Source organism: Tympanuchus pallidicinctus, unplaced genomic scaffold (assembly GCF_026119805.1).
Source record: "Tympanuchus pallidicinctus isolate F22 unplaced genomic scaffold, pur_lepc_1.0 scaffold2, whole genome shotgun sequence".
NCBI lineage: Eukaryota > Metazoa > Chordata > Aves > Galliformes > Phasianidae > Tympanuchus > Tympanuchus pallidicinctus.
This window is the reverse complement of record NW_026294721.1, coordinates 25581726-25608640: the sequence shown is the minus strand read 5'-3', so window position 1 is coordinate 25608640 and position 26915 is coordinate 25581726. Positions and strand designations below refer to the sequence as shown.

The 26915-nt window shown below is 37.8% G+C and overlaps 2 protein-coding genes across 13 annotated transcripts in view; one reads left to right on the top strand and one right to left on the bottom strand.

Moving 5' to 3' along the window:
• Window positions 1–14: 14 nt before the first annotated feature.
• AASDH (aminoadipate-semialdehyde dehydrogenase) lies at window positions 15–25527 on the top strand. 6 transcript variants are annotated; one of them, XM_052682386.1, is made up of 15 exons: window positions 1346–1425; window positions 3389–3642; window positions 5676–5796; window positions 6460–6797; window positions 7445–7637; window positions 8781–9022; window positions 11840–11946; window positions 12372–12544; window positions 13436–13628; window positions 14169–14287; window positions 16094–16934; window positions 17734–17897; window positions 18464–18589; window positions 19791–19922; window positions 20965–22177. In XM_052682386.1, exons 2-15 carry the CDS (start codon window positions 3413–3415, stop codon window positions 21367–21369), a joined length of 3384 nt encoding a protein of 1127 aa, XP_052538346.1. In that variant the 5' UTR covers window positions 1346–1425; window positions 3389–3412; the 3' UTR covers window positions 21370–22177. The 6 variants fall into 6 exon arrangements, 5 of the variants coding, with proteins under 5 accessions (XP_052538348.1, XP_052538346.1, XP_052538345.1 ...); XM_052682389.1 differs by lacking the exon at window positions 1346–1425 and adding an exon at window positions 4350–4420 and having other exon boundaries at window positions 3527–3642; window positions 20965–25527; XM_052682388.1 differs by lacking the exon at window positions 3389–3642 and having other exon boundaries at window positions 15–1425; window positions 20965–25527.
• CRACD (capping protein inhibiting regulator of actin dynamics) overlaps window positions 22500–26915 on the bottom strand; it is a 113035-nt gene continuing 108619 nt past the window's right edge. For all 7 annotated transcript variants that reach the window (XM_052682379.1, XM_052682381.1, XM_052682380.1 and 4 more), the window contains one exon: window positions 22500–25697. In XM_052682379.1, the coding sequence (XP_052538339.1) occupies window positions 25537–25697 (161 nt within the window). In that variant the 3' untranslated portion in view covers window positions 22500–25536. The remainder of the gene's footprint in view (window positions 25698–26915) is intronic.

Below are 26915 nucleotides of genomic sequence, written 5' to 3'. Positions count from 1 at the left end.
ATTCAAGAAAGGATGTAAATACTTTCAAAAGACTAAGCCTTGTGGAGGTTCTCTGAAATCAGAACCTACTTGCAGTAAAGCTAATGGGAAAATCTACTTTATTTTGAGAATTGCACTCTTTGTGGAAGTCCAGATCTGCTTATTGGATGAGGTATATGGATCTCTTCTATTTAGCAAGTGTTTTTGTTTTTTAACAGTCCTATTACCCGGACAGCAAAGTGAGCAAAAAAGGAACTGGATGCAATCTCTCTGACCTCCACTCTTCCACACTATGAGGGAGAAGTGTGAGAAAACTGAGAAACTTGAACATTTTTTGCCCTTCTTCTCCTTCAAAAAAGCAAACATTTTTGAAAGGATAAATCAAGCTTTTGTCTTAGATGCATGTAAGAAGATGAAACCGGTCGCACAGTTTAATACAGTTGCAAGCAGAATTCAGTCCATTTGAAGGTGGTTATCTTGTAGAACAGATTGAAAATTATGCAAATAACTTTTAACAAACTTTCAACAAGAGTGCTATTTTTACATGTGGAAAGAACTGTTTAAATGTGATTTGAGCATCAGGTGGCGTAAATCTGATTTCAGTGAGAGTCACAATGCCATTTTTCTCCGTGAAACGCACGACATTACAGAAGGACTGCCATCGTATGCCCCGTAACTTTTAGTTACACTGCATGCCTCATTTTAAGGATGTATGTTTTAAAATTAAAGAATGCTTTTCGAGAGCCACTTTATTCACTGAGCAGTGAGGAGGTTACTGGGCTTCTCGTGTATCACATACGGCAGGTTGCACATGTGCTGTCAAAGCTTTGAAGGGAAGAATTCCTTTGGTTCTAGGCACTGCTACCACGTGCAACATTAAAAATGGTGAACGGTTTTCTTGGAAACGGTTTTCTTTCTACACAGTTTTTGCTGGCACCATGCCTCGGAAATATCTTTAATAAAATCACCCTGAAAGAGCTCTCGGGCATGGGATAAATCCATTCGGGTCTTACGTTAAACCCCCTCCTCGCGGCAGCGTTTCAGCCCAAGCGCTCCGCTCCAGGAACGCCGTAGGACCCCTACGGCTCTCCGTACCGTCCTCCTGGGGGGGGGGGGGGGGGGGAAAGTGGCCGTGCGCGGCGGGGCAGAACTTTACCCTTTGCTCCGGGGACCCTGTGTTTGATCTTCTCCCCTCTGCCTAGCACGGCTATAGCACTCCCCCTCTTCTCGCCCGCGGCTAAAACGGCATTACCCACACCCGCCATTGCGATCTGGGCGCCGCTTGCTGATGCACCAATAGCGCGACAGGTGTTGACCAATGAACGCACGCGTTACTAGAGAGCGGGCCGGGGTAAAAGAGATTCCACCAATCGTTAGCGCTATTCTTTGGTTGCTAGGAGACGGTGAACGGATGGCGCTGGGTGTTGCTGGAGGGCCCCGGCAGAGGTGGGTCTCGTGGTGTACGGGCCGCGCTGATGGCGCCTGTGGTCCCGGCGCGGCAAAGTGCCCCGGGACGGGCCGTGCAGGGCTGTGCCTGCAGCGCCTGGAGACGGGGAGGGCTGGGAGCGTGGCGGGATGTGCAGGGCAGCCTGAACGCGGAGCTCTCTGCCTCGCGTTTGGGGTGCGGGCAGTCAGGAGGGCCCCGCGGTGCAGGGAGCGATACTGACAAAACCATCCAGTCATCGGCGCGGTGCATTTTCTACTTGCAAAGAAAATAAGGTTATTTCGCAGTACTACTAAAGAGAAAGCTATTAGTTGATCTGTATTACCAAAATTCTTCATTTGGTTATGTCCAGCTTCAAAAACAGAAGCGTAGCGATGAGCACCCTCTGCAATCAGTCACTACATGCATTTCCAACCCGGTGCCGCCCCCCGCGCCGTCATGGCAGCCATGTGTGGGTGAAACCACCGCATGGCGTAGCTGAAGCTACTGCCAATGAGCGTGTGCGGTTTGATGCGTTGGCTAAACGCAGCCCTGTTGATAGAGAAAAATATGCAGCTGTGCTTTCCATTCTGATAAAGGAATTTGAGAATGGGTTTCAAGAGTGCCGAATTTTTTTTTTTTATTTTTATTTTTATTTTTTTGCATGTGTCACTTATTTTCAGTTGATATAAGTACGTTTTCAAATAGAATATGTAGACTTGCAGTCAAAAATCCGACCATGTCTCCTTACCAGACTTCCGTAAGCCCACTCTTACCACAGAAGTGTCCCTCGCTTAACAGTCCCTTGTTTCACAGTCATGCCTTGAGTTGCTGTTCATACATTTGTAAACAACTGTTCTCAAGGATGAAGCACAGGAAGGGTGAAATTTCATCAAAAATCTCTGATGAGCACCTTGACAGCCTGATGCACTAGCTTCACAAAAACAAGCTCACATATCCCGCTGTTTTTATGGTTTAGTTGCCTTTTTCTTTTTATTTGTTTTAATAAAAATATTAAAGATTAAGATGAGTTTTGTTACTTATATATATTAACTAAGTTATATGAGGGCTCTCAGAAAGTAATGCCTCCTATTTTATGATGATGTCTCACAATGTCACAGTCAGATATTGATGGTATGGCAATAGAGGCTGAACCTTTCCTCCACTGTCCTGTTCCATTTTGTTGCTGTGTGGCAGATGGTGGCAGAGGGGCAGTCAGACAAAATGACATCTGACATGGAAGTGCATAGGAAGAAAAGGGTTAGAATTAAATTTCTCCGTACAGAAAGAAGAGCATTGACACTTGGTGAATGTTAATGGAGACCAGACAGTCTCCATTATGTGAGCACAGTGGGGCAGTGGGTGGTGTGGTTCAGCAGTGGCGATGGCAACAGTGGTCATCACCTCTGCTGGCACAGATTTTTATAAGTATGGCATGCAGACTCTTATTCATTGCTGGCAAAAATGCATATAGCTCGTGGTGACTCTATGTAGAATCATAGAACAGCTTTGGTTGGAAGGAATCTCAAAGATTGTCTAGTTCCAACCCTACTGCTGCAGACAGGGTGGTGGTTGTAGAAAAACAATGCTTTGTAGTTGAGAACTTGCTCTGTTAATAAATGTTATCATGCTCTTTGTATTGATTGTAGTTTGGAAATAAATAGGAGGCATTACTTTCAGTGCAACCTACGTATAGTGGTCCAGGACAATCCCACTTCACTCGGTGCAGCCTAGGCAATCCAAAAGGTTGGACACCTGTAAATTAGTGAGTTACTCCTCACCCTTAGCATGGGAGCTGTTGTAAGTGATAGAAGTATCAGGTTTTGCATTCCAGTGGTGAAATGTGTTGTGATAAAGGATTGTGCTTTCTGTTCAGAAGTTGTTTTTTGAATTTTTCCTGCTTGGCACTGTTCTGTGTACGTAAGTCATTTTATTAAAATATTATAAGTCGGGAGATGACAATGCACTCTATGTTAATCTTTCAAGGGGAGCTGGAGAAGTGCAGCAGAGATGACTCTCCATGATATGGTGGCTCAGGCAGCCAGTCTGCACTCAGGTAGAAAAGCTGTTTGGTTTGATGAATGCAATGATGGACCTCCAACTTTCTACACATATGCAACAGTGATTAAACATGCCATGGAGTTAACAGCTTTCCTTCAGAAGTACTGTGATCCTCAAGGAAGGTGTGAGATAGGCCTTTACTGCTCTCCTGGAATAAACCTACCATCTTGGATCTTAGGGTAATGGTTTGAATACTTGCATTGTGTTGTATTTTTAATGTTTATCTCCATTAAAGCAAACTGCAAGTTTAACATTTTTAATATCAACAAAAATGCTGTAATGCTATTGTAATACCACTGGCAGTAACTGCTGGTTGGCTTTGGTGCTGCTGAAATGCTACAGTTGCTGGCTTTTTGTTTTGGTTTTATTTTTGCCTTTGTTGCATTCCTTAACAGTCTAGAGGCACTGGAGCCTCAGATTCTTATGAGAAGATTATGGTATTACAAATCAGTCTTTGAAGAGTCAGTGCCAGAGGTTTTTGAATCTTAAGTGCACTGGTCTAAAATGTGACTTGGTTAAGTATGTTTATAGAAATACAAACAATTATTAATGACCAGAATCTTTATTCTTGTTTTAAAATGGAGTTGATTTATCAGAATAAATATCCGGTGCAAAACAAATATGCAGATTTGTGATGTTTTCCTCTTGTCTTGCTAGCAAAATATATGAAAAGAAATCTCATGCTTTAAGCTAAATGAGTTTACGAATGCAGTTTCATTACAGGAAGGTTGTAGGAGAAAGTAATTAGCAATGCAGCACTAAAGAAATATTGATTATTTAATGGGAAGGAAATGGAAATGTTTGTGATCTCAGTGTTAATTCAGCAATTTTTAAATCTTAGTGTTGCTAATGAATATTTGTATCCTTGTACCTGTTATACTTACAGTGTAGTACAGTACCTCATCACCATGAGCATATTTTCTTCAGCAGATGAAGCAGCATCTGTGCTTCTCTTAGGTCTGTATTTTCTTCTGTCACATTGCACCTGAATACACAGTAGCACAAGAGCATACATCACAGCTGACTACAAGGGATCTCAGTGAAAGGAGTGCTGTAATAATATACCTTCCAGGTGTGCTGACGAACTGCTTCACTACTAACGGAAACCCTTCTCTAGTGTGGCAGCAGAGGAGGTTTCCCAGAGAAGTTGTACAGGCTCCATCCACTGGGACTTTCAAGGTCTGACTGGAGCAAGTCCTGCACAGCATGGCCTGCTCTCACAGCTGACCCAGCTTGAGGTTGCCTCAGGTCCCGTCCTTCCTTGCTTACCCTCTGTCCCAACGCTCTGAGCAGCCACACAGATACCTTTTGTAATGTGACTGGAAACTGACGAGGCACTTTGGTTTATCGATTCATTTATTTAGAGCTCTAATTGCTGAGTAATTAACTGCTGTATATAGTGCAGGGCAGGCCTGAGTGCTTATTGATTCCAGACACTGTTCAAGTATGCAGAAGGCTGCAGTTTCCAAGCCTTTGTTCAGCATCTTGTCATCATTACAATGATGAATCATTTGCATGAGAAAGTATATCTAATTGGACATGAGAACCCAGCCTTAGATGAAATGCTAAAATTTATGGGAGCTGTTCCTGTTTTAGTTACTGTTTTGTTCTGTAGAGTAATAAATTCAAATGCTTGCCTTTATCAAATTGAGCCACTAGAGGGAGTGATTGCAGTGTACAACTGTTGCAGAAAAAAGGGACAAGCTAAGGTGCAGTGAATGACACCAGAATGATACTCAGTGTTCCTCTGTTCATTAGGAATGAAGTTCTGGTACACACTCAGAATTTTCTCACGCCAGATTGTTTAGTGAGAATAGAAGCTGTACTCAGTGTGCTGCTGTACACTTATAAATGAATGTTTGTATTTCTGTTCACAGTCAATAGCAGAAGCTTTGAAATTGTGGTGCTGTTGATGTCAGTGCTACCTTTGTCACTGCCAACCTGCTTGGCAAAAATAATTTTGAATGTTTTTGTCTAGCTCTAATCTTTTTCCTCACTGTAATATGCTAAAAGGCAATACTGATTTGCTTCATACTGTATTTCTAAAAAATATTTGAAAGTCATGTTATAACTACATTTTCTGACTCTGGGAACTATTTACAGGAAGAAAAAAAAAAAACAACAAAAAACTGAGTGAAATGTAAGTGGATTTTTCTTAGTTTTACTATTATTTTTTAATTTATTTAAAACATTTTAAATTTTGTCTTGTTAGAATCCTGCAGGTTCCAGCTGCTTACTGTCCTATTGATCCAGATGCCCCACCACTGTTATCTACTTACTTCATGAGGAAAAGCAATCTTCAGTATATTCTTGTTGAGAATGACAAAATAAAAGTGAGTGTTCAGGCTTCCAGAAAAAGCATTGAAGCACAGTTTAGAAATGTGTAGCTATTCAGATTGTATTATGTTCATATAAGCTTTGTTGAGCTGGTTTAATTCCTTCATGACAAAAGTCTTTAAGTCAGAATGTCTTCAAGATTAGAAGCAGAAAGTATTCTTCCTCCATTCAAAAAAATTACCTGTTTGTTTTTACAATACTGTCCAGGTAAACTTGATGGGTAGTGACTTTCAAAGACTTCTCCGCTCTTGTTTCTCCATACGTCCAGATTAGGAGTTAGAAATCTTCACAACAGTTGCAAACAGTTGCTGCATGTAATGGTTTAGTTGTCTTCATCTTCTCTCAAATCCAGAACCCTGACTTATTGCTAAGGGAATAGACAAGACTGGACCACACAGTTGTAATGTGGGGTGCTTTGTCTTCTCTGAAATTCTCTTGGATGTTTTCACCTTTTATTATTAGCTCAGATAATTGATTTCTCATTTATGAATTCTGTGTTTATTTAATACATAAGTATATATGAGCTTAAAACTGCTTGGTGTGTGTTCTCCAAAAGTGGAAAGGCAGATTTGTGAAAAAAATTTTCATATTTTATTACAACAGTAGAGCAACAGTGCAGTCTGAGTTCTGCTGTTTAAACTGTTCATTTTCTTTTACAGCAATTCCAGACATCCCATGTCGGTTGGTTGTCCCACAACTCTTCCATAATAGAAAGTATTGGTTTAACTCTCTTCCAAATGAGTTGGAGCAGTACTGATGTTGATTTGCAAGCAGACAGTGTGAAAAGTAAATTTGAAGCTTTCAAAGTTATGGATAACTCACAGCTAGGTGCTCTCTGCCCAGAGCACCTGAAAATAAAAACATCGGAAGGAAGACACAAGGATGTTGGCCAGAAATGCTCTTTAGCATACATCTTGCATACATCAGGAACTACTGGGACCCCCAAAGTAGTTAGAGTGCCTCATGCATGTATAGTGCCAAACATTCAGCATCTTAAGTAAGTGTGGTTTCTATGTTTTCCTTTAAATGTTTCTACAGATTTGATGTTTGGGGACTCTTTCAAACACTGAAGAGAGGTGTGCATTTTTTCCTAACACTGCTTCGCTTCCTCCTTCCCTCACTTTTCTGATTTCTTTGTGTTTGTTTCTGTTGCTTCAAAATAATATCATAAGATCTTGTTTCTCATAATGCTGTGTTTAATATTTAAATGGTGCTTTACCTGAATTTTTGAAGAGTGTACTTCAAATCGTATTATACTGTTGTTTTAAGTATTTTATTGCTGATATTCTGCTTAAAAGAAGTAGATAACAGTATTAATTATTCACAGTTAAATTTAATGTGTTTTATGGTTTTTAAAACCTAATTCAATTTTAGGCTATTTGTATATATTTGTACATTTGTTAGTTTAATCAGTAGTTCATGTCTTGATATAGGACCTTTTGCTTAAATTGTCTGGTCTGTATATTAAGGTGGAATGTGCTTTAATATTTACTGTAGTCTGTAATCCCTTAGTATTGCTAAAGTGAGACATCTGTTTCATGTTCTTCCACTCTGCTCTTCTAGTTTGGAGTTGATTTGTTTGTTTGTTTGTTTGTTTTTAATTAAGGTGCATCATATTTGTAATTCCTGGCTTTCTGTTTTTAGATCAATTTTTGAGATCACCCAGGATGATGTGCTGTTCTTGGCTTCTCCTCTAACGTTTGACCCATCTGTGGTCGAATTGTTCATTGCTCTGACAAGTGGAGCCTCTATTCTTATATTACCAAATGCTGTTAAAATGATGCCTTTGGAGCTGTCTACTGCCCTGTTTAGCCATCACCATGTGACAGTGTTGCAGGTAGGCAACAACTGAGTGACTGTTTGCTGTGTCTTGTTTCTCACTTCTGCTAATGTGTGTTACTTGTTTCAGCAGTCTTAACAATAATGACACTGGTGTTCTTCCTGAAGAGAGCAGACTGTGTTACCCTTTTTGCAGTAAAATATTAACTGTTCAGAAAATTACCTTCTGATCAAGACCTCAAATATCTTGCAACATAAAACAATGAACGGAAGATAAAGCCGGCATTCATCTTAAAAATCCATTAGTTCTTAAGAGTAATTACATTACGGAGTAATCTGTTAAAAACATTTACATCTATTAAAAACATTTACATCTATTTAGCATCTTATAATGGGTTTCCTCTTTGAGCCTCACTTCATAAACAGTTTTAATATTAGTATCTACCCTAAAAATACAACAACTAAAACAGTGCTGTCTATAGGATGTTAAAACGCTTATTGTTTCTACAATACTGAGAGAAAGAGAGAGAAGAAGAATCACTGATTGATCTGATCATTCCCTAGCAGTACTTCTTGTTTTCAGGCCACCTGCTTATATGAGGTGTTATTTGCCCCTTCTCTCTTGGAATAGGTCTTGTCCTATGTGATCACAGTTGTAAAAACTTCAAAGTTAATTTTTGGAAAATTTACCTGAGTTTATGAGCATTCAACTTGGCCAAATAAGCCCAGTGTAAAAACATATTTCATAAAAATATTAATTGATAATAGAAGATTAAATCAGGGGGGAAGAATGGCTAAAACAGATCTCACTTGTAATTGGCTTTGGACAAAATTGTAGTTTAATTTATTAATTCTGAACAATTAATGAATAATTTGCTGAGGACACTACAGCAGAAATGAAAATATGAATATGCTGTGACTTTATTCCCTGCTTTTGTTTTGATTTATTAAATTGCTATAAATCTTGATGGTGTCCATTTCCCTCTACAGAAGAACATAGGGGCTGATAGCATTCATTCATGCAGTCTTACAAAACACCAGCATGATCTATACTGACATCTGATGGTTGATGCCATCTATGGTTAGGTAGATCTGCAGTATAGGTAAGATATCTACATATGATAAAGGTAAAGAAAGTACACACGTACTGAAATAACGTACAGTGGTTTCTCTGTTATGTTTTTGAATATGTATCATCTAGGCAACACCAACACTTCTCAGAAGATTTGGAACTCACATTATTAAATCAACAGTATTGTCTGCAAACACTTCGCTCCGAGTCTTAGCCCTTGGTGGTGAAGCGTTTCCCATACTGAACCTTGTGAAGAGTTGGAAGCACAGGGAGAACAAAACAAGTATTTTTAATCTGTATGGTATAACTGAGGTTTCAAGCTGGGCCACTTGCTACAGGATTCCTGAAGAGGTTTTTAGTGCTGATTTTAGGTAGGAAATTTCAGTTTTCATGGCTTGGTGTGTAAATGATGGAAATCAACGGAATAGAACCTGCCCAGGGCTACAGAGTCCTCATAGGTGTTTGTGTTGGTGGATGTTACATTTGTGTACTTGTATTTCAATCTATCCACTGATTTCTTGCTCTAATACAGCCCTTTCAAGAAGAAGTTGTTGGGTGACTCTTGAACCATAAAACTTCAGTCTGAGAACTTTCATACTTGTAGCACTGTTTTTTTCACACAGTGTTTCATGGTGGTCTCTGTTCCAGTCATCTGTATGTAGACCTCTTCTGCTTTCCATCCTGTGTTCCCACGTGCTGAGCATGAACAAGCTTAGGTTGGGGTGTGCTGCTTCTGGTATTTGCTAGCCATAACTTCAGTTAGTCCTACTCTTCCTTACTCGTCAGGAAGCTTTTCTAGTGAGATCTTGCATATTCAAATAGAGGAAGCTTAGCAGAACTATTATGGGAGTTTTTAGAAAAAAATTTTTTTTAAATGAAGCTCTTAGACTTAATCATAGGCTTAGAATGAAGCTATGCTTGTAGCTTAGGTCTGCCAAGGTCAAAATGTTACTTCTGAGGTTTGTTTACTTGAAACAAAAATAGTCAAAGGTGGACATTGAAATCGGGCTCTCTTTAGTGGAGCCCAGTGAAAGGACAAGGGTCAACAGGCACAAACTGGAGCACAGGAAGTTCCATACAAACAGAAGGAAAAACTTTACTTTGAATATGACAGAGCACTGGTACAGGTTGCCCAGAGATGTTGTGGAGATTCCTCTGGAGGCATTCAATACCTGTCTGGACACCTTCCTGTGTGAATTACTGTAGGGAATTGCTAAAGCAGAGGGTTGGTCTTGATGTCATCTCCAAAGGTTCTTTCCAAATCGTATAATTCTGTGATTCTAAGTGTGTTTCTTAGAGATACAAGGCTTTTACCTATGGTTTTTTGAAACTCCACAGATGAAAAGATGGAGACTAGTTACTGATTTTTATTTTTTCTGACATTGGATAACGTACTGCAGCAAATGATCCCACTGATGTTACTTGGCAAGTACCAAGTACTGAAACTGTACAAAGTGAGACATAAGATCTCACAGTCATTTCACGTGTACTATGAAAAGTAATTTTCTTTTCATCATTTAGCACTCTGCCATCTTAACTCTACTAAAGACTTTGTTCATTGTATTTCATAAAGAGAGTTGAACAAGTGTTGAGGCCAGTTAGCTCCGTGTTTCATTTGCTTCCTGAAGTGTGTAATTATTCCTTGGCATGACAGTTATACATGTGACTTGAGGTAGGCATGTCTGAAACATCCCATTTCATAGGACAAGTGATGTGATATTTTAACCAGATACTTCAACTGTTGAAGAATGAAAATGGTAGATAGCCAGAAACTAATTTTCCTGCAAAACTCCTTATAAATAAGAAAGGAGTTTTCTGTGGAAGCAGTGTAATATGTCCTGTTATTAAATATCTGCTATGCAGAAAATGTGAGGTCTTCTGCAGCACTGACGTTTTCTGGTTCTAGTATTATGTTCTGATTTCTTTGAGTTCAAATGTTACTTTCTCCTTTCTGAAGCTGTTCTTTCCTACTTCTTGTCTGTGCTGCAGAGATAATGTGTTGTTTTTCTGTTTGAACTAAGGTAGAATTGGAACATTTGAAAACTCCTATAGTCTGTGATTGTTATCTCCCCCATTTCACATCACAGCCTGCTCCCCCTAAGGGGTAAGCAAGTAAGCAGTCCAGAACAAAACCAGGACACATGGTTTTATGTCATCTTTACTTCTTAGTATCCGTAGGACAATTGGAGCATAGTGCATTGTTATTTTTGCTATCTGTATAATGAAAACTGGTGCAATTTCTGAAGAGCACTAGAAAATCAAACGATAAGCAGAAAAGTTAGCACATTATTGGTCTGCCCTGCTCTGAACCACTGCCCTTTTTTTCTATATATTTAGCAAAATTAAATGTCTAATCCCAAGACTCTTAATAGTAATGTTCAAGTGAGGTGCAGTTTGTCTTCTGTTTTTGCTCTTTTATAAAAATTTAGAAATCTTGTTCTTAATTGTTTGTAGATGTAAAAAAAATTCTAGTATTGCATTTCTGGCAGGACTTTGCTGTGGTATGGGATATACTGAATATCAGGGATGCTTTCTCAAGCTTCTCACTTGGTAAAAATAAAAAATTTGGCTGCATTTAGCTCAATGTGGGATAAAGAATTCATTGACTGAGCAGAGAAGGAGAGGTTTCAACTGCCCAAATATAACAGGGTTTGAGCAAGAGTGTTTAAGAGACTTTATGATCAAATTTGATCTGGAACCCGTACGTAACTTCATGTATTTGCAAAGTTGTTTCAAATTACTTTTTCTTAAATTTTACTTTACTGAAAAAATCTGTTATGCTCTACTCAGCTGTACTCACCAATACAATATCAGTAATCACAAAGAATTAAAGCTCAAACTGTAATGGGGAAAGATTGAATTAAAAAGCCGTCAGGTGTTTAAAATAGTTGTGCTTGATGGAGGTTTTACCTCAGAGGCTTAAAAACTGGGTACTGTTATGGGATTTTTGAATCCATTTAAGCCTTATTTTGTGTCATTCTGTGGAATGGGTTTTGTTCAGTTTTTGTTTGGTGTGGTTTTTTTTGTGTATGATCATGAAACGCATGCGTGTTGACAAGATTTTTCATTTTGAACAAATAGTTTTTGAGAGATAATCTTTTAGAAGCTTATATGTGAAATCATTCTTGCGTTCAATCATTTGTGTTCAGAAAGGAAAGATTTGTACTGTTTCTCTTTATTATACTTAGAACTGATTTCCCTGTCCCTTTGGGATCACCGCTCCTTGGAACAACGGTTGAGATCAGAGATGCCAGTGGTTCTGTGGTTCTAGAAGGCGAGGGACAAATATTTATAGGTTACTTTATATTTTTTTTTAATTCTTCTAAGATATTTTTCCTAGTTGAATTTTAATAATGTTGTTTGTTTGTTCGTTTGTTTTTGGTGCCTGCTTCTGCTAAACATGTTAGAGTAACATTGTAAATTCCCATTGGGCTGGGGACCTTCTGATGATATTTTACATTGTTGGAATGATGAACAGGAAATGATCACCATTTTAGCTGCAAACAGGTTTCATTGTACTGATATATTTTTTTTTCCTGCTTGCAGTTTGAGTCAGGTGAAGTAGTTTATATGTGTTAATTGAATTAACTCTGTTGCCTAATTTGTACAGTGTAGAAGTCTAGACATTGATAAGAAACTTCTGATAAAATACTAAATATTTCATTAATTACTTCATTTACAGATAGGCATCTAATAATGACCACAGTCTTTTCTTTATAGGTGGTGAAGAACGCATCTGCTTTCTTGACAATGAGATAATTGTACCACAGGGCACAATGAGAGAAACAGGAGATTTTGTGAGAGTGCAGAATGCAGAGATATTCTTTTTGGGTCGGAAAGACAATCAAATTAAACGTCATGGCAAGCGTTTTAATATTGAATGTTTGCAGCAGGTAACATAGCATCTTATGAACAGAGTACGCCAGTATGAAAGAGCAGGGATAATGTACAAATCGTTCTCATCAAAAATCAGTATGTATTCATTTTCAGAAGATCTTTTGGAGTCTTAAGGAAGTTTTAGAGATTGTATTATCAAAAATGTGATTATTAATGTACCTTAATGTAGGTACTTAAAATGGAGAAGTTTGGCTCTGAATTCTTATAATTCTGTCTTAACATGGGCTTTATTCCAATAGAATTGAGATCTCTGTATAGATCTAAAAAATAATGCATGTTGTGTTTCCATGCTCATACAGTCATTGTTCCACAGGACTGAATGTCAGATCTCTCTGCAGGGCTCCATGAAGGAGTCGGTAGCTCCTCTCCCTTTTAGTATCATCAGCAAACATACTCAGAATGCATTCAGTTTCTGCATGCCAATCATTTGTTTTGAGGATTAGTTTCTAAATAGGAATAAATTTTAAAACATATTTTTTTAATTTTCACTGATTGCTTACAATTTCATTTTTATATATTTTTTAAAATGTTATTAAAGCCATTCTTTTTTAAAGTAATGCATAACCAGATGGGATTTTGACTCATTTAAGACACAATAAGAGACCTAACAAAAGCATTTCTTCCAGGCTTTTACTCAGGAAGGTTGTTTAGATAACTGAGAAGTACGCTGTAAAGTAGCTCTGCTGGTTTCTCTGCATTCATTCTTTATGGTGTCTGACCAGAATCATTTCTATCTAAGTTAATGCAAGTGAAGTGCCAGTGGTTATGTAGGAATCAGAGAAATGCAAATTTTAATTGGGTAATTTTTAAAGTAATTTGTGTTTTTTTACTCCTTGTGCTCAGATGAACTATAATTTCAAACTATATATGTCTGTTTTTAATTACAGGCTGCTGAAGATCTTTGTCAGGTAGAAGCTTGTGCAGTGACCTGGTATCAGCAGGAAAAACTTATCCTATTTGTGGTTCCCAAGGGTGATTTAGAAGAGAGAGAAATTCTTCATGAACTCCAAAAACATCTGCCGGCTCATGGAATTCCTGATGAGCTTGTACAGATTAAAACTTTGCCTTTAACATCACATGGTAAATGACGCTTTAAGTATCCTTGCCACTTACTTTAATAATTGTCTTTCTGTTCTTGTTTTTTTTGTGTTCTTGGTTTTTTGTTTTTTTTTTTTTCTTTAAGTTGACCAAAATCCAGTCATGCTTTTTAAACACATAAATCAGACAACTAACTCCTCTTAGGAAATCAAGGCCATCTGTTATGTGTGTTGGATAATGTTTCATTCTAGATTCAAAAAGAAGCAGCAGAATCAATTTAGTATTAAAATTGCACACTTGTTTTCTCCACTGCTATTGTCACCGTCTGCGACAGAGCCGTGACTTCACTTGGAGAAAGATCAGGAACTGAAAATGGGATTATGTGGGAGGCTAAGGTGAATGTTCAAAAAATCTTATTGGATTCTGTTGAGTATATTTGATTGACTGGATTAAAAAAAAGTGCAGTCGAGTATTAATAAGGAAGCCAGTAAAAGACTAAGATGACTATTTTGGTAGAGAGAATTTGGGAAATGTAAATGCAGAAGAGCAATTAAAAAAATCACACTTTATTTTCCACCAAAGGCAAAGTTGATATATCTGAACTGAACAAGATTTACCACTACCATCTAAGATCCAGAAGGCGTGACAGTAAGCTGAGTGGCGCAGAGGAACTGTGGGAAAGATTGCAGTATTTATGGAAGGTAGTATTTTGAGCTGCCTTTTTATCTTTGCAAGTGCATCATTATACATGTGTCAGGAATTAAACACTTTAAGAAGTATGACTAATGCAACCAGAACATTCTAGCTGCCTATACATTCAAGTATTATAGCTCCTTCTGTTCAGTTAATACTTAAGTGCAGTTGCTCAGTAACGGTCAGGAGGGAGTAATTTATGTTTCTGTATCAGATAAAACTGCAGAGTATGAAGGTATAAGAAATTAGCAGAGGAAAGCTGTAATCTGTCAGTAGCTTTTTGTATGCTGCTTCGCTTACCAAGTAAGATATCCCTAAGGGAAACAGGGAACTGGGAGGTGGAAATTTTGTACAAAATAGCTACTGTGTCAGTAGAGTTTCTAATTGCTAAAAATAACTGTGAATTGGAGAGTTTTGTTTTTTTTTTTTTTAAATAGGTGGCACAGTTGTGTAATTGTCTGTTGAGCTGTTTGGTTGTATTGTTTCTAAATTTCTGTGCTGAAGCCTTGTTTTTCAAACTACTTAGATATAATACCAAACTGTAATATTTTTTCAAAGGTAGACTTTCACTTTTCACCTGAAAGTGGGATTTGCTCCAACTAGGACGGGAATAAATAAAGGTAGAAAGAAGTTGGTGAAGTAATTGGATTTTCTTGTGCTGATACTGAGCTGTGTCAATGGCTATAAAAATTATAACCAATCGGATGGGATGTGCTCTAGACCGAGTTTGAACTGTAGAAAGCAGCTTCCAAAACCAGAGGATTTGGGGCTCTATAACCAGACTTAAAGAACAGAGAGTGCAGTGACAGGAGATTGTATTAATTGTTCTTTATTGTAATAACAGTGCTCAATCCAGAATCCTTCACAAATTGAAAGGACTTCAAAAGTAGATAGAGAAGTAGGTTGCTTAAATCATTCAAAAGCAGAATATACTGCTTTATATAAATTTTATTAATAAAATGAAGCATCTCAACCAATCTTATCAAAACGATTTGTAGTTTAACCCAGCAGGCAGCCAAGCACCACGCAGCCATTTGCTCACTCCCACCCAGTGGGATGGGAGAGTGAATCGGACAAAAACATGAGTTGAGATCAAGACAGTTTTATAGGACAGAAAATGAAGGGAAAATAATACAAGAATATACAAAGTGAGTGAACACAATGTAGTTGCCCACTGCCTACCAACTTAAGCCCAGCCAGGCAGCAAGCAGCAGCAGTTCTCCCACAGCAAGCCCCTCTGGTTTTATTGTTCAGTGTGATGCTGAACAATGGGGCAGCCGTCAGCTATCTGGTGCTGTCCCCTCCCAGCTCCTTGTGCATCCTCTGTCCCCTCCAGCACAAGAATTTGAAACATCCTTTTATCTGTGTAAGTGCTGCTCAGCAGCAACTAAAACATCAGTGTGCTGTCAACACTGCTCTCATACTAAATCCAAAACACAGCACCGTCCTGGCTACTAGGAAGAGAATTAACAATTCCAGCGAAAACCAGGACAGGCATCAACATCTTAACTGACAGATAGTGTAGATGTCATTAATGAGCAGTATTGAGATTGAAAAAGGCCAAAAAAACAGCAGAATTTGCCTTTATTCCTTAATTGGAAATAAATTGGCAAAACATACTGTAGTACTGAACTAGTGTCTCTGTGTTCCTCCTCAGCTCTTCTTATTGGCACAGTTTCAGAGTAAGTTTCCTCAGTTCCTGTTAATTTTTAGTGGAATTCTGGATATTGGTTAGGATTTTACTCAAGTTTTTTGTGTGGGTGTGATATGGTGTAACACTTATGGACTGTTCTCTCTTTCCTTCTTTTCTCTAGTCCGTTCTGGATCTCCTAGATGATTCAAGTGGAATTCCTAAAGATGCAGTATTTTTGTACAGTGGTGGAGACTCTTTAAAAGCACTACAGTTTCATGATGAGATTGAGATGCTAGTAGGCAGAGGTGTTCCTGGGCTCCTTGAAGTTCTTCTTAGCCGCTCAATTGAGGAGGTTTATAAGCATATTCTTAAAACTCTGTTTCCAGATGAAGACCAACTAATAAATGATGACAATGTTTTGAAAAGAAAGCTAAGTAAAAACAGTGGAGAGGAAATTCACAGAAAATATGCTAAACTGAAATCTGAAGGATATCTGAAGGATAATGTCGCTCCAGGATTAATTTCATTTATAGCACTGAGAAGAGGAAATCATTTTTTTCCTATGGATTTCACCAACTCTTTTATGCAACCCAATAGTACAGTACAGGTGGGAGGGGAGGCACTACAACAACCATCCTTTTTGCTTGCCGTGACTCCAAGTATAACAAAAAGCCACGTGCAAGGGCATGAAAAGGAGAACAGGACTTTAACAATTACCAACAAAGAAGAGAAAACTGACTGCTGCTCTGTGCAGCAAATCTGTGCAGAATGCAATCATGTAACAACAGCAGAGTTGGCATTACGCACGAGATGGAAGTCAAATACAAGAAAATGCGTTGATGCATCACCGTTGATTGTAATATCTGAAGATGAAGAATCTGCATCTGTATTTGTTGGCTCTCACTCTCACACAATGCAGGCTATTGATCTAGATACAGGAGAAGTGAAATGGGAAAAGAATCTTGGAGGTCGTATTGAATCTTCTGCCTGTGTATCGAAGTGTGGAAATTTCATTGTTGTCGGTATGTCTTTTGTGTTAGCTTTCACCTCAGATTATTTTTTTCATATTTCTTACCTCTGAATGTTCCCATCTACACTTATCCATAAACTTCCATCTATCTCCTTCAAAATGAATTTATTGTAAAACAGAATTAGAAGGAATAAGTAATGTAAATGCCGGGATGCATTGTGATAGAGATTGATATATTATGCAGCTGTGATTGATTTTTATACCAGTTCATTAAGGCCTTAAGGAGTAAACTATGGGTACAGGTAATTTTCAGTGGTTGACTGAGGTGTGACCCTTAAGGTGTTTTTTAAAGAAGTATGGAAGGGTGATTATGGAACATTAAACTGTCATTAAACATTGATAGAGACAGCAGTTAAGATGTGGTACCTCAGATAATCAAACTCTGTGAAAAATAGTGCAGTTTCCTTTGACTACATATTTATAAACTACACGTTAACACTTGGATTGTTTTTTGTCTTTAAACATAAGTTTTGGAAAGGAAGTTTTTAATCCATCATAGTACAGGAATTTTGAAGACTGCTGGATGTTGATATATAGCACTGACTTTATATACACTCTGTCAGCTAGGACAAGTTAGGAAAGAACACACAGAATTAACAACTTAGAATGTATAAACTAATTGGAAAGATTTGGTGCTAAGAGAGGAGGACCAGCTTTGAAAAACGTTTTGAAGCTGTACCTCCTTAGTCAACTAAATTCTTTCCAGCAGTGGAATAGTTAACAACATAAAACACACCATAAATGCAGGTATTTCTTTTTTTATTTCCACTGTTGTGTTTTGTTTCCTACAGGTTGTTATGATGGCTTAGTGTATGTGCTTCAAAGCACTGATGGAGAAACATACTGGACTTTTGCCACAGAAGACACTGTGAAAAGCTCTGCAGTGGCAGATCCTTCCAGTGGATTAGTCTACGTAGGATCGCATGACCAGCATATGTATGCTTTGGATATTTATGTAAGAACACTGGATAACTTGTATGTCTGCAAGAACCAATATCCAAATTAGACACTATCTGTAGCACACCAGATGAAGCTGTGTTGGTTATTGTTGGTTAGTGGTGGTATTCTCAGAAGTCTGCCATAAAGCTTTTGAGATGGTTGTGCTTGCTTGAATGGGTTAGGATTATGTTTTAATAAATAGTTCTAGTGGTTTTCTCATGCTCCTAGTCCTGGCTGAAGCAAGATCTTAAGCTTCTCAGTTACTGAATACTCTGGGTATTTCAGAATAGGGTGCCCATCCAGAAGTGACACAGTGGCTTAGTGGTGGGAAGAGTCTTACATTTTGAAAGAATAGATGAGGGAAGATGGCAAACAAGAGGGCCAGATGCTGCTGGTCGTTCAGCAGAATTTTGTACATTTACTGGAAAATACCACTGACATGAGTTTCTATAACACCATGTGAATTATATCTTAATTTAACGTTTATTAATTAAATGCACTGTTTAATAAGCTTTGACATTGAAAGATCATTTTAAAATTCTGAGCTTGAACTGCAATTGTAAATTGTTGTTGTTCTTACAGGAAAAGATGTGTGTATGGAAATTGCATTGTGAAGGTGGAGCTGTGTTTTCATCTCCTTGTCTGAGCTCTTTTCCACATCATGTTTATGTTGCTACACTAGGAGGACTGTTACTGGCTGTCAACCCGGTATGTTCCACTGCCAACTTGTCTTTGATCTCAATATGAAATGTAGATTAAACCAAAATGCATTTCTGAAATTAAGAGCACTTTATCAATGGAAGAAATTATGCAATCGTGTGTTACTATGTAATCTTTTTCACTTGAGAGCCTCACTGTTATACACAAGGTCACTATAATAATTTCTGGTGATGAAGAGAATTTAAGTGACTTGCTTGAATTCACATGGTGTAACTGTGGGCCAAAGTTGGAATCAGCATCTTCCAATTCCCACATACTTATTTTATCAGTTAAATTGGTATGTGAGAGTATGCCTGTGCGTTTTGTTTTCTTTCCTCTGTCCTTTTGACAGTAAGATTTGAAAAAAATATATACACAGAATGTACTGAAATTAGAACGGAATAAGGAAAGAAGCTCCTTTATTCCTCTTAGTGTTCCCCTTCTCATAGTCATTTAAAGAGCTGCCCATCATCATCTTGGACTATTGCTGTTCTCTGCACCACGAGAGTGGCATTCTTGATAAATGTGGTGCAATTTTATAATTTTCTGAGGCAGTTTTGGCTTGCAGCTGGTGCTGCCTGATAGAAGAAACAGTCACTTGGAGCAGATACTCGTGTTGTACACCACTCACAACCCAACATTAGTCCTCACTTTCCTTATGTTCCACCCACTACAAATTTCTGCAGTAGCACCCAAATACTTCTACCTGCATCTAGTTTTATAAGTTTAAGTATATGGTTTTGCAGCTCTAGTGAACTGTGGATAAGAAAAAATATTTGGTGTGTGGGTTTTTTTGTTTGTTTGTTTTCATAATTCTGAGTAACAGGCAGTTGAAAACTCCAGCCATAGCTCCATGTGATTATTTATAACAAAGGAGCTTACTGTGTCAAGCATAGATTGTGGGTTGAAGCATTTAGTATGGTATTTATTATGAAGACATAATACTCATTTTCAAAATATGCTCTATTGCACTGACCCTGTTCACATTCTGAGGAGCTGAGAATGGAATTAAGAATTAATGTTCTTCTTGAAACTTCTACTACTGCTTATTATTAATTATTTTGCCTAGGGGAAGGAAGAGAAAAGTGGAATAGAGGCAATGAGTATGCCAGTGTATAACTGTTTTGTTGGAATAACATTTGAAGCTTAGGTTTGCATGGCTGGGTCAAGTTGTAAAGGAAGAACCTTTTTGTGCAACCTCCATTGACAGGTGACAGGGAATAAGATTTGGAAGAGTTTTCTGGGAAAACCACTTTTCTCTTCTCCTCACTGCAATGAGAAGTGTGTTTGTATTGGATGTGTGGATGGAAACTTATACTGTTACAGTCATTGTGGAGAAAAGGTAAAAACTGTTGGTGATGGTGGGGCTGGGTTTTTTTGTTTAATGCTCATTCCCAAACACTGCATAACATGCTTTGTTAATACTGTTTTTTTCTGAGGCTTAATGATTAACATACACCTTTTTGCGAACCAAATAGAAGTGTGTATTATACAGAGGCAAAAGAACTGTAGTACATTCAGTCCATGCCAAACCAGAAATAAGCCACTAAGTCCCAAATTGCTTGATGTAGTAACAGAAATTGTAGTAGAGCTTATACTCAGAGCAAATGGTGGTGCCAGAGTAGTGCCAACAAATAAATACTTTTGAGTTTCAGATTTTTTCAAGAATGTTTAAAGCCATTTCTTCATAAAGGGTGGCTGCTGAGAAGTAAAGGTTTCTTACAGTGCTTAGTGGTTTGTTAAATACTGGCATCGTGGCAAAGATGTTGCAGATGATAGTTCTGGCATAATATATGGAATTAAATATTGTTTTGTTCTGCCATAATGAATATGGTTTATTAAAATACATGATACTATTTCTGTTTGCTTCAGGTGCAACATACATGGCAATTCCAAAGCTTTTTCTGATTGTTCAGTGTCTTGGTCTGTGCCCTACCCTCTGTCTCCTTGCAGCAGTGGTTAGAGCTCATACTTGAAGAGGGTTCTTTCTATCCATCTCATCCATCCATTAGCTTGAGGAGAGGAAAACTATAGCACTAATGAGACTTCATCTTTGTGGAAAAGAATGGCATCAGAACAAAATCCTTAAAGCTCATTGCTAGTTGTGCTGTGATGACCCCAAAACATTCTTTTCCCAAGTTGGCTGTCTGCATGGGCCTCTCAGAAGACAGTAACTCTTCCAGCATATCTATTTTCTCACATACTGTGCTTTGTAAAACTTAACTTGTAATTTGGAAAGTATTTACCAGCCTAACACTGAAATCTTGTATGATTTTGAAATTATATGTGCTTCCATCAACGACTAAGTATTAAAAATTTATAGTTGCTATCATTCTGAAAATGCCATCAGCCTGTGATAATGGGTGGTTATGTTATTTCTCTAGGTTTGGCAGTTTTCCACTAATGGACCAGTGTTTTCATCTCCGTGCATCTCAAGCTTAACTAAGCAAGAAGTATTTTTTGGATCTCATGATCACTTTATTTACTGTTGTAATACAGAGGGTGATTTACTGTGGAAATTCAAAGCCACTTCAAGTGTATATGGAACGCCATTTGTTTTCCAAAGTAATGACTCAAAGAACGAAGTTCTGTTGGCAGCAGTATCTACAGATGGCAAAGTGTGGATCTTGAATGCTAGGAGTGGAACAGCAGAAGGAACAGATACACTTCCAGGAGAGGTTTTCTCATCACCTGTAGTATGGGGAACAAAGCTTGTTGTTGGCTGTAGAAATGATTATGTTTATTGCCTAGATTTGTACATAACAGGAAAAAAGGAACAAGGATGTTAGACTGCTGCTGCTTAATTGTTTACATTTGTAAATTAAGAACTTGAAGGCACTGTCTACCTCTCTGCCTATTTTGCTTTAGGCAAAAGCTGCTTTGTGCAGCTTTCTCAACATTTTGCACCACTGCAAATGCAGGTAAGTGATGTTTGTTGGCTTGCTGTACTGACTGAAGGATGACTGCTCAGCACTAGCCACAGGTTTCACTGTCCCTCCCTCATTTCCCTGCCCAGACTGAAGAAAGAAAGAGTGTTTCAAGTTGTTTGGATCTGAGTGTTGTGCTTTTACCTGTGTAGCAGGAAAATGAAAGTCAGTAGTTTGGCTTCAAGTACTTACATGGCTGGAAGAAACTCTGGTAAGGTGCCACACTGTGTGACTGGAATTAACATTCTTGTCTCCCTGAGGGAGGAATGTATTCCTTTCTGTGAATCCTAAGATGCTAAGGTAGCCAACATTCTTTGTTCAGTCTAACTTTTAATTGATTTCTGAGGAGGTAGCCTACATTCTATGTACATAATTAATATTAATAATCTACAGCAAGTTGGGGCCCTCCCTGGCTTCACTTCAGCTGAGTTTCTATTTTTCTCTATGGAAATCAGTACTAGTCACTTACTGTATTCTAAAGTGTCTATTAGGTGTCAGTGACAATTCCCATATGAGTTCCTAGATGAGGTATGCTGTGTTCAAATCAAAGCCTGCCAGGCTATTTTTGAAGAAATTTCAATTAATGCTAACTATAGTGTTTACAGAGTGCTATTCATAAGGGATTATATAGGTTTTTTTGTTATCATAAACATCTTAAAAAGAATTACTGTCAGTAATGCAAAGCAAGGATTTGCAGACAGAAGTACTCTTAACTCAAGAGTATCTTCCTGATTACAAGCCTTCTTAAAAAGCTATTGTAGAAGCTATCAGTCATCTCTCCCCTTCTTGAATCATCTACTTCAAATTCTAACATTCTGAGTTAGTTAAAAAGTAAGTAGAAGTTGCAGAGGCTACATTACATGTCTCATTCATCCATTTTACTGTTAGGAGACAGGCACAGGCAGGACACTTGTGGTAGCAGAAGTTCTGTTATAAAGCAAACCTGAAGTACACAGACAGCAAAAAGAGACACAGAATTGATACATCCCTGATAATTTTGACTGGGTTATAGTTTAATTAGAATTAAAATGACATTAGTATAATAAACAATTGCACTTTAAAACATTTGAAAAATTAAAAAAGTACACAACAAATACCCCACAATTATACATCTTATAGTTTTTTTATACATTACTATATGAACATAGAGGTTAATCATATATAACCTGGTCAGAAGAAATGCTATTAATGTGTATAAGTTACAAAAATTGAAACAATATACTACATAGTGGTTTGTTTGGTTTTTAAAACATTTTTGTGTTTTAAAGTCAGAAGTAATGGTTTGTGGTGGTTGGGTTTTATTTGTTGTTGCGTTGTTGTTGTTTTTAAACAGATTTCCAACACTTTATCAGAAACAGCTGCAACAAAGCTAAAGCAAAGTAACACTTCACTTCATTGGTATTTAGTGCAAATTTTGTTAGTTTATCATGAAATGTCACTGTTGAACATGTATGTTTTAGAAATGTTTCCATCAGGTTCTGTACGTAATACAGACTCCATTATTACACTAGATACCTTTATGGTTGAAAAAACAATCTGGTTTGAAGCTTTAGCTTAAGACTTTCCTTAACAAAAGCTCTGTTCTATGTGCTTTAAGTGTATTGTATTGGAAAATTGCATCGTTATGTCATGCACAATAGCACCTCATTATGCTATGCTGTCTGGAATACTTCAATCCTGATTTACTTCACCTTCTCTGTATTAAACCTGTATCCCTATCCCAAGGAATAGTCCTAAAGACAGATTTCAGGCAGTTTAGTTCTTGTAACTATAAATACATATTGCAGGCTTACAAAATTCACAAAAAGAATAGATTTAAGAAGTAGTAATTCATGCTGCTAGCAGAGCAGAAATAATTATGGGCCAGATTCTTTCCTCAGAAAATTCTTTGCAGAGATTTTACTATTTAGCAGTAAGTGGTTTTTTTTTTCTGAATGTTTGAGAACAGCATTGCCTCATCTCTGTATAAAACATTCTAAATACTTACATTAATGGAAAAAATATTACTTCACAGGTTTGGGTTTTAAATATGAAAATGAGCAAAAGTGATGGCTTAGGAGACTCAAAAAAACAGTCTTGCTGTGTTCTCATCATCTCCATCTACCATGTCCCAGGTGTTTGTGCTGTTGTAACCACAGTAGCAAACCTTTGCTACTTTCTGTTTGATGGGAAACAGGGTATTCAGTAACAATTTTACCATCGAGCCCTTTTTGATTCTTGGGATGGGAATTCATGGCAGATTTCATTCTGTTTTCTGCATAATTTAAAGTGCTGCTGCTCATGCTGCATACAGCAGTTTGGCTAAAGTATTTCCATGAAATGCACATGGTATCATTCTATAATGATACAACTTCTTTCCATCAAAATTATCACTCTTTATCATGCATTAGGCCTAAAGTGCCTCTGAGCCTTACCATTACTAAGAGATCAAATTTGTTGAATACGGCCTTGTAAAACCTTGTTGGGCATGTTACAGGTTTGTTAACTAGGGTGACTTTTAAAAACACAGACATAGATATTTCCATGGGATATTTAAGGATAATAAAATTTTTATTATATTATGGACTTTATCCTTTTTTTGCAAGAGGAAGGGAGTAAACACCACTGTTTTAGGTACAGAGAAGTAATAAAGTATCTGCCACAGCAGGTAAGTGAACTGTGGGCAGTAAGTCAGTGCTCACTTAAGGATGGTAAGTAAACCTTTTCAAAGTGTGCTGTCTGTATTGGTCAAAGTGCAGGAATTGACCTGAAATACCTAAAGTTGCATGTGAAGTAAAACCAGGAGAAATGCAGAGCTGAAACTCTAGAGATGCTCATTGACCTAGCTTTCAGGTCTCAGTTAACTTTAACTTCAGTTATGCGGTCTTGCTCCTGTGGGAACTTCCTGAGACCAACTCTGTAAGTATAGGAGCACAGGAATAGTTTTACTTACTTTAGTCCCAGTCACAGAATTTAAAGTTTTAGTCTGCAGTTGCTGTCTCTGCATGTTAAATGTGGCCAAGCACACAGTGATGCATTTAAATGACTACAGTAAATACTGACTCCCTGGTCTGTGGAATCACCTAAGTTGGAAACAACGTTCAAGACCATGAAGTCCAACCATCAGCCTGACCTACAAAGGCCCATCACCAAGCCATGTCACTTACTGCCATGTGCACACATCCCATAGATGGCTCCAGCAGCAGGAACTCCACCGCTTCCCAGGACAGCCCATTCTGTGGAACATTCTTCCTAAAATCCAAGCTAAGCCTCCCCAGCGCACCTTGAGACTGCTTTGTCACCTTCTACCACTTGTCACCTGAGAAAGGAGTGACATTCATTGCTGCCACCTCCTTTCAGGTCGTTGCAGAGCAGAGGCTTCTTTCTAAAAACTTGCCGACTTCGGCTTAATTAGTAATTTTTTTTTTGCAAAGTTGGATGAATTGTTTTCTTAGGACTAAGAGAATATTAACACAGTATCCCTACAATAAAAAAAAAAACTTCAGCATTCGAACCACCTTTCCTATTGCAGGTGAACAGAAGTCTACCAAGGTTCTTCATTAGGTAAGACACTTCTAAATAGCAGGTAGAACTACTGACAGTTCATACAGTTTAACGCTTGAGAAAATTTAGAAGAGAAGGGAACATGCATCTTGCATTGATTTTCAGCAATGGACTGCTGAAGAACTTTTCTGACATTTCCACTTAACTGTAGAGATCTAAAACTCCAGAACCAAATTCAAGAGAATTTAAGGAGCTACTGAAGTTCTGCCCCTTGTTATGATACTTGCTAACATTTACATCCAGTATCTGAGCATTTTTGAACTTTTGAGAGAGACTGGCTCTGAAATTTGTGACCTCACTTAGCTATTTGTCAAAGCAATGGAATATATGACTTGAATAGGCTTTACAGTGAGCTAGAGCAAAATGGTAATCGATTCAGTTTCCAGTCCTCCAATACATGCATTTTCAGTTTTGTCATGTGTTTAAAAGCTGAATAAATAAAAAGAAAGCAGTTAATAGGCAGCAATAGAGATATAATTTTACAGTTTACTTTATGATCTGTGGACAGTCACTCCAGGCTTTTGCTTTCCTCTTGGCCAGTGCAAGCCAGGCTGGTTCTGTTGACACAGGGTTCGCATCAGGTGTGGAGAATCTCTTGGCCACCTCTTTTGCCAGTGGTGTTGGTGAAACAGAATCTGAAATTTCCACTGTGGGGAGGAGGAAACAAAACAAGTTTTAGTTAAAGCCCATACTTTGTTGGAGAATTTCAGAGATTTAATTTCTGTAAAGGTGTTCTGATTTAACACAATACTTATTTACAACTCTATTAGTTAAATCTTATTTGTTTGCAAAATAATCAGATAAAGGAGCAGAATTTTCTTTTTCAGAAGCTTTGTTAAATGTTCTCAGTCCAAATTACTTTCAGATGCATTTTCACGTTTTGACTATTTTTAAAAGTTTTAAAATTGCATAGATAGCAAAAATTACTTCTTTAGAGCAATTGTAATGATGCATTATTAACTGTAAGTAGTAAATGAACAGTAGCAGGAGCTACTGCTGTAGGCAGACACTTTGAAAATTGAGTAATTTGAAAGGTTGAAGTAATTTATGCTATTTTAAAGGCCGTACTCTCTTAGCAGTTCCTGGTGCAGAAGATTCAAGTGCAAGTCTGAAATAGATCACATTTTTTCAATATATATATATTTTTAAGCCATTACAGGAGAATTCAGCAAACCTATTTTAAACATTTTCTAGCCTGATCTTCTGCTTATACTGCTCTACTAACTGTGGGAAACCCCAATCAGTGTGTCATTATCCATAGTGCAGAAATAGTGGCTTGTATTATATTTGTGGTGCTGATAATGGCTGCCTGCCTCCAACTGTAGACAGTGCTCCCATGGATATCCAGTCACTGTTTCCTTTACCACCAACACAGTTCTATGCTTTCCCTTTAAGGAAATTCAAAATCTGTGATTCCTCCTGAATTTCCTCCTGAAATTCAGCTGATACCTGTATGTACTTTCAAAGAAGTCCACATTATTTACAGTGCAGCTTATAAAAAGGTTTAATCTTTACCTATCTGTATTCCTCTCCAAAACCTTTTGCCTAGAACTATAGCTACAACAGTTACTTCCCAAAGGTCATGGTATTTCATGTATCTGTTTTACTGTTCCTGCCTTTTGAATGTAAAATTATTTCAATTTATCTAAGTGACAAGTAAAGAAGTCAGTCAGTCCTGGTTCCAGCTGTCCAGACCCGGTACTTGGCTGGAAGAGAAAAATCCTAAATTCCAAAGTGACAGGGTAGCCTCAATTTCGTTTAATTGGTATTTGTATTTTTGAATGAAATGAGTACTCAAGTTTCTGGGGGAATTTTTCTCCTCTTCAGCTGGGGATGTATGGGAACATGATGCAGCTAATTGGCCA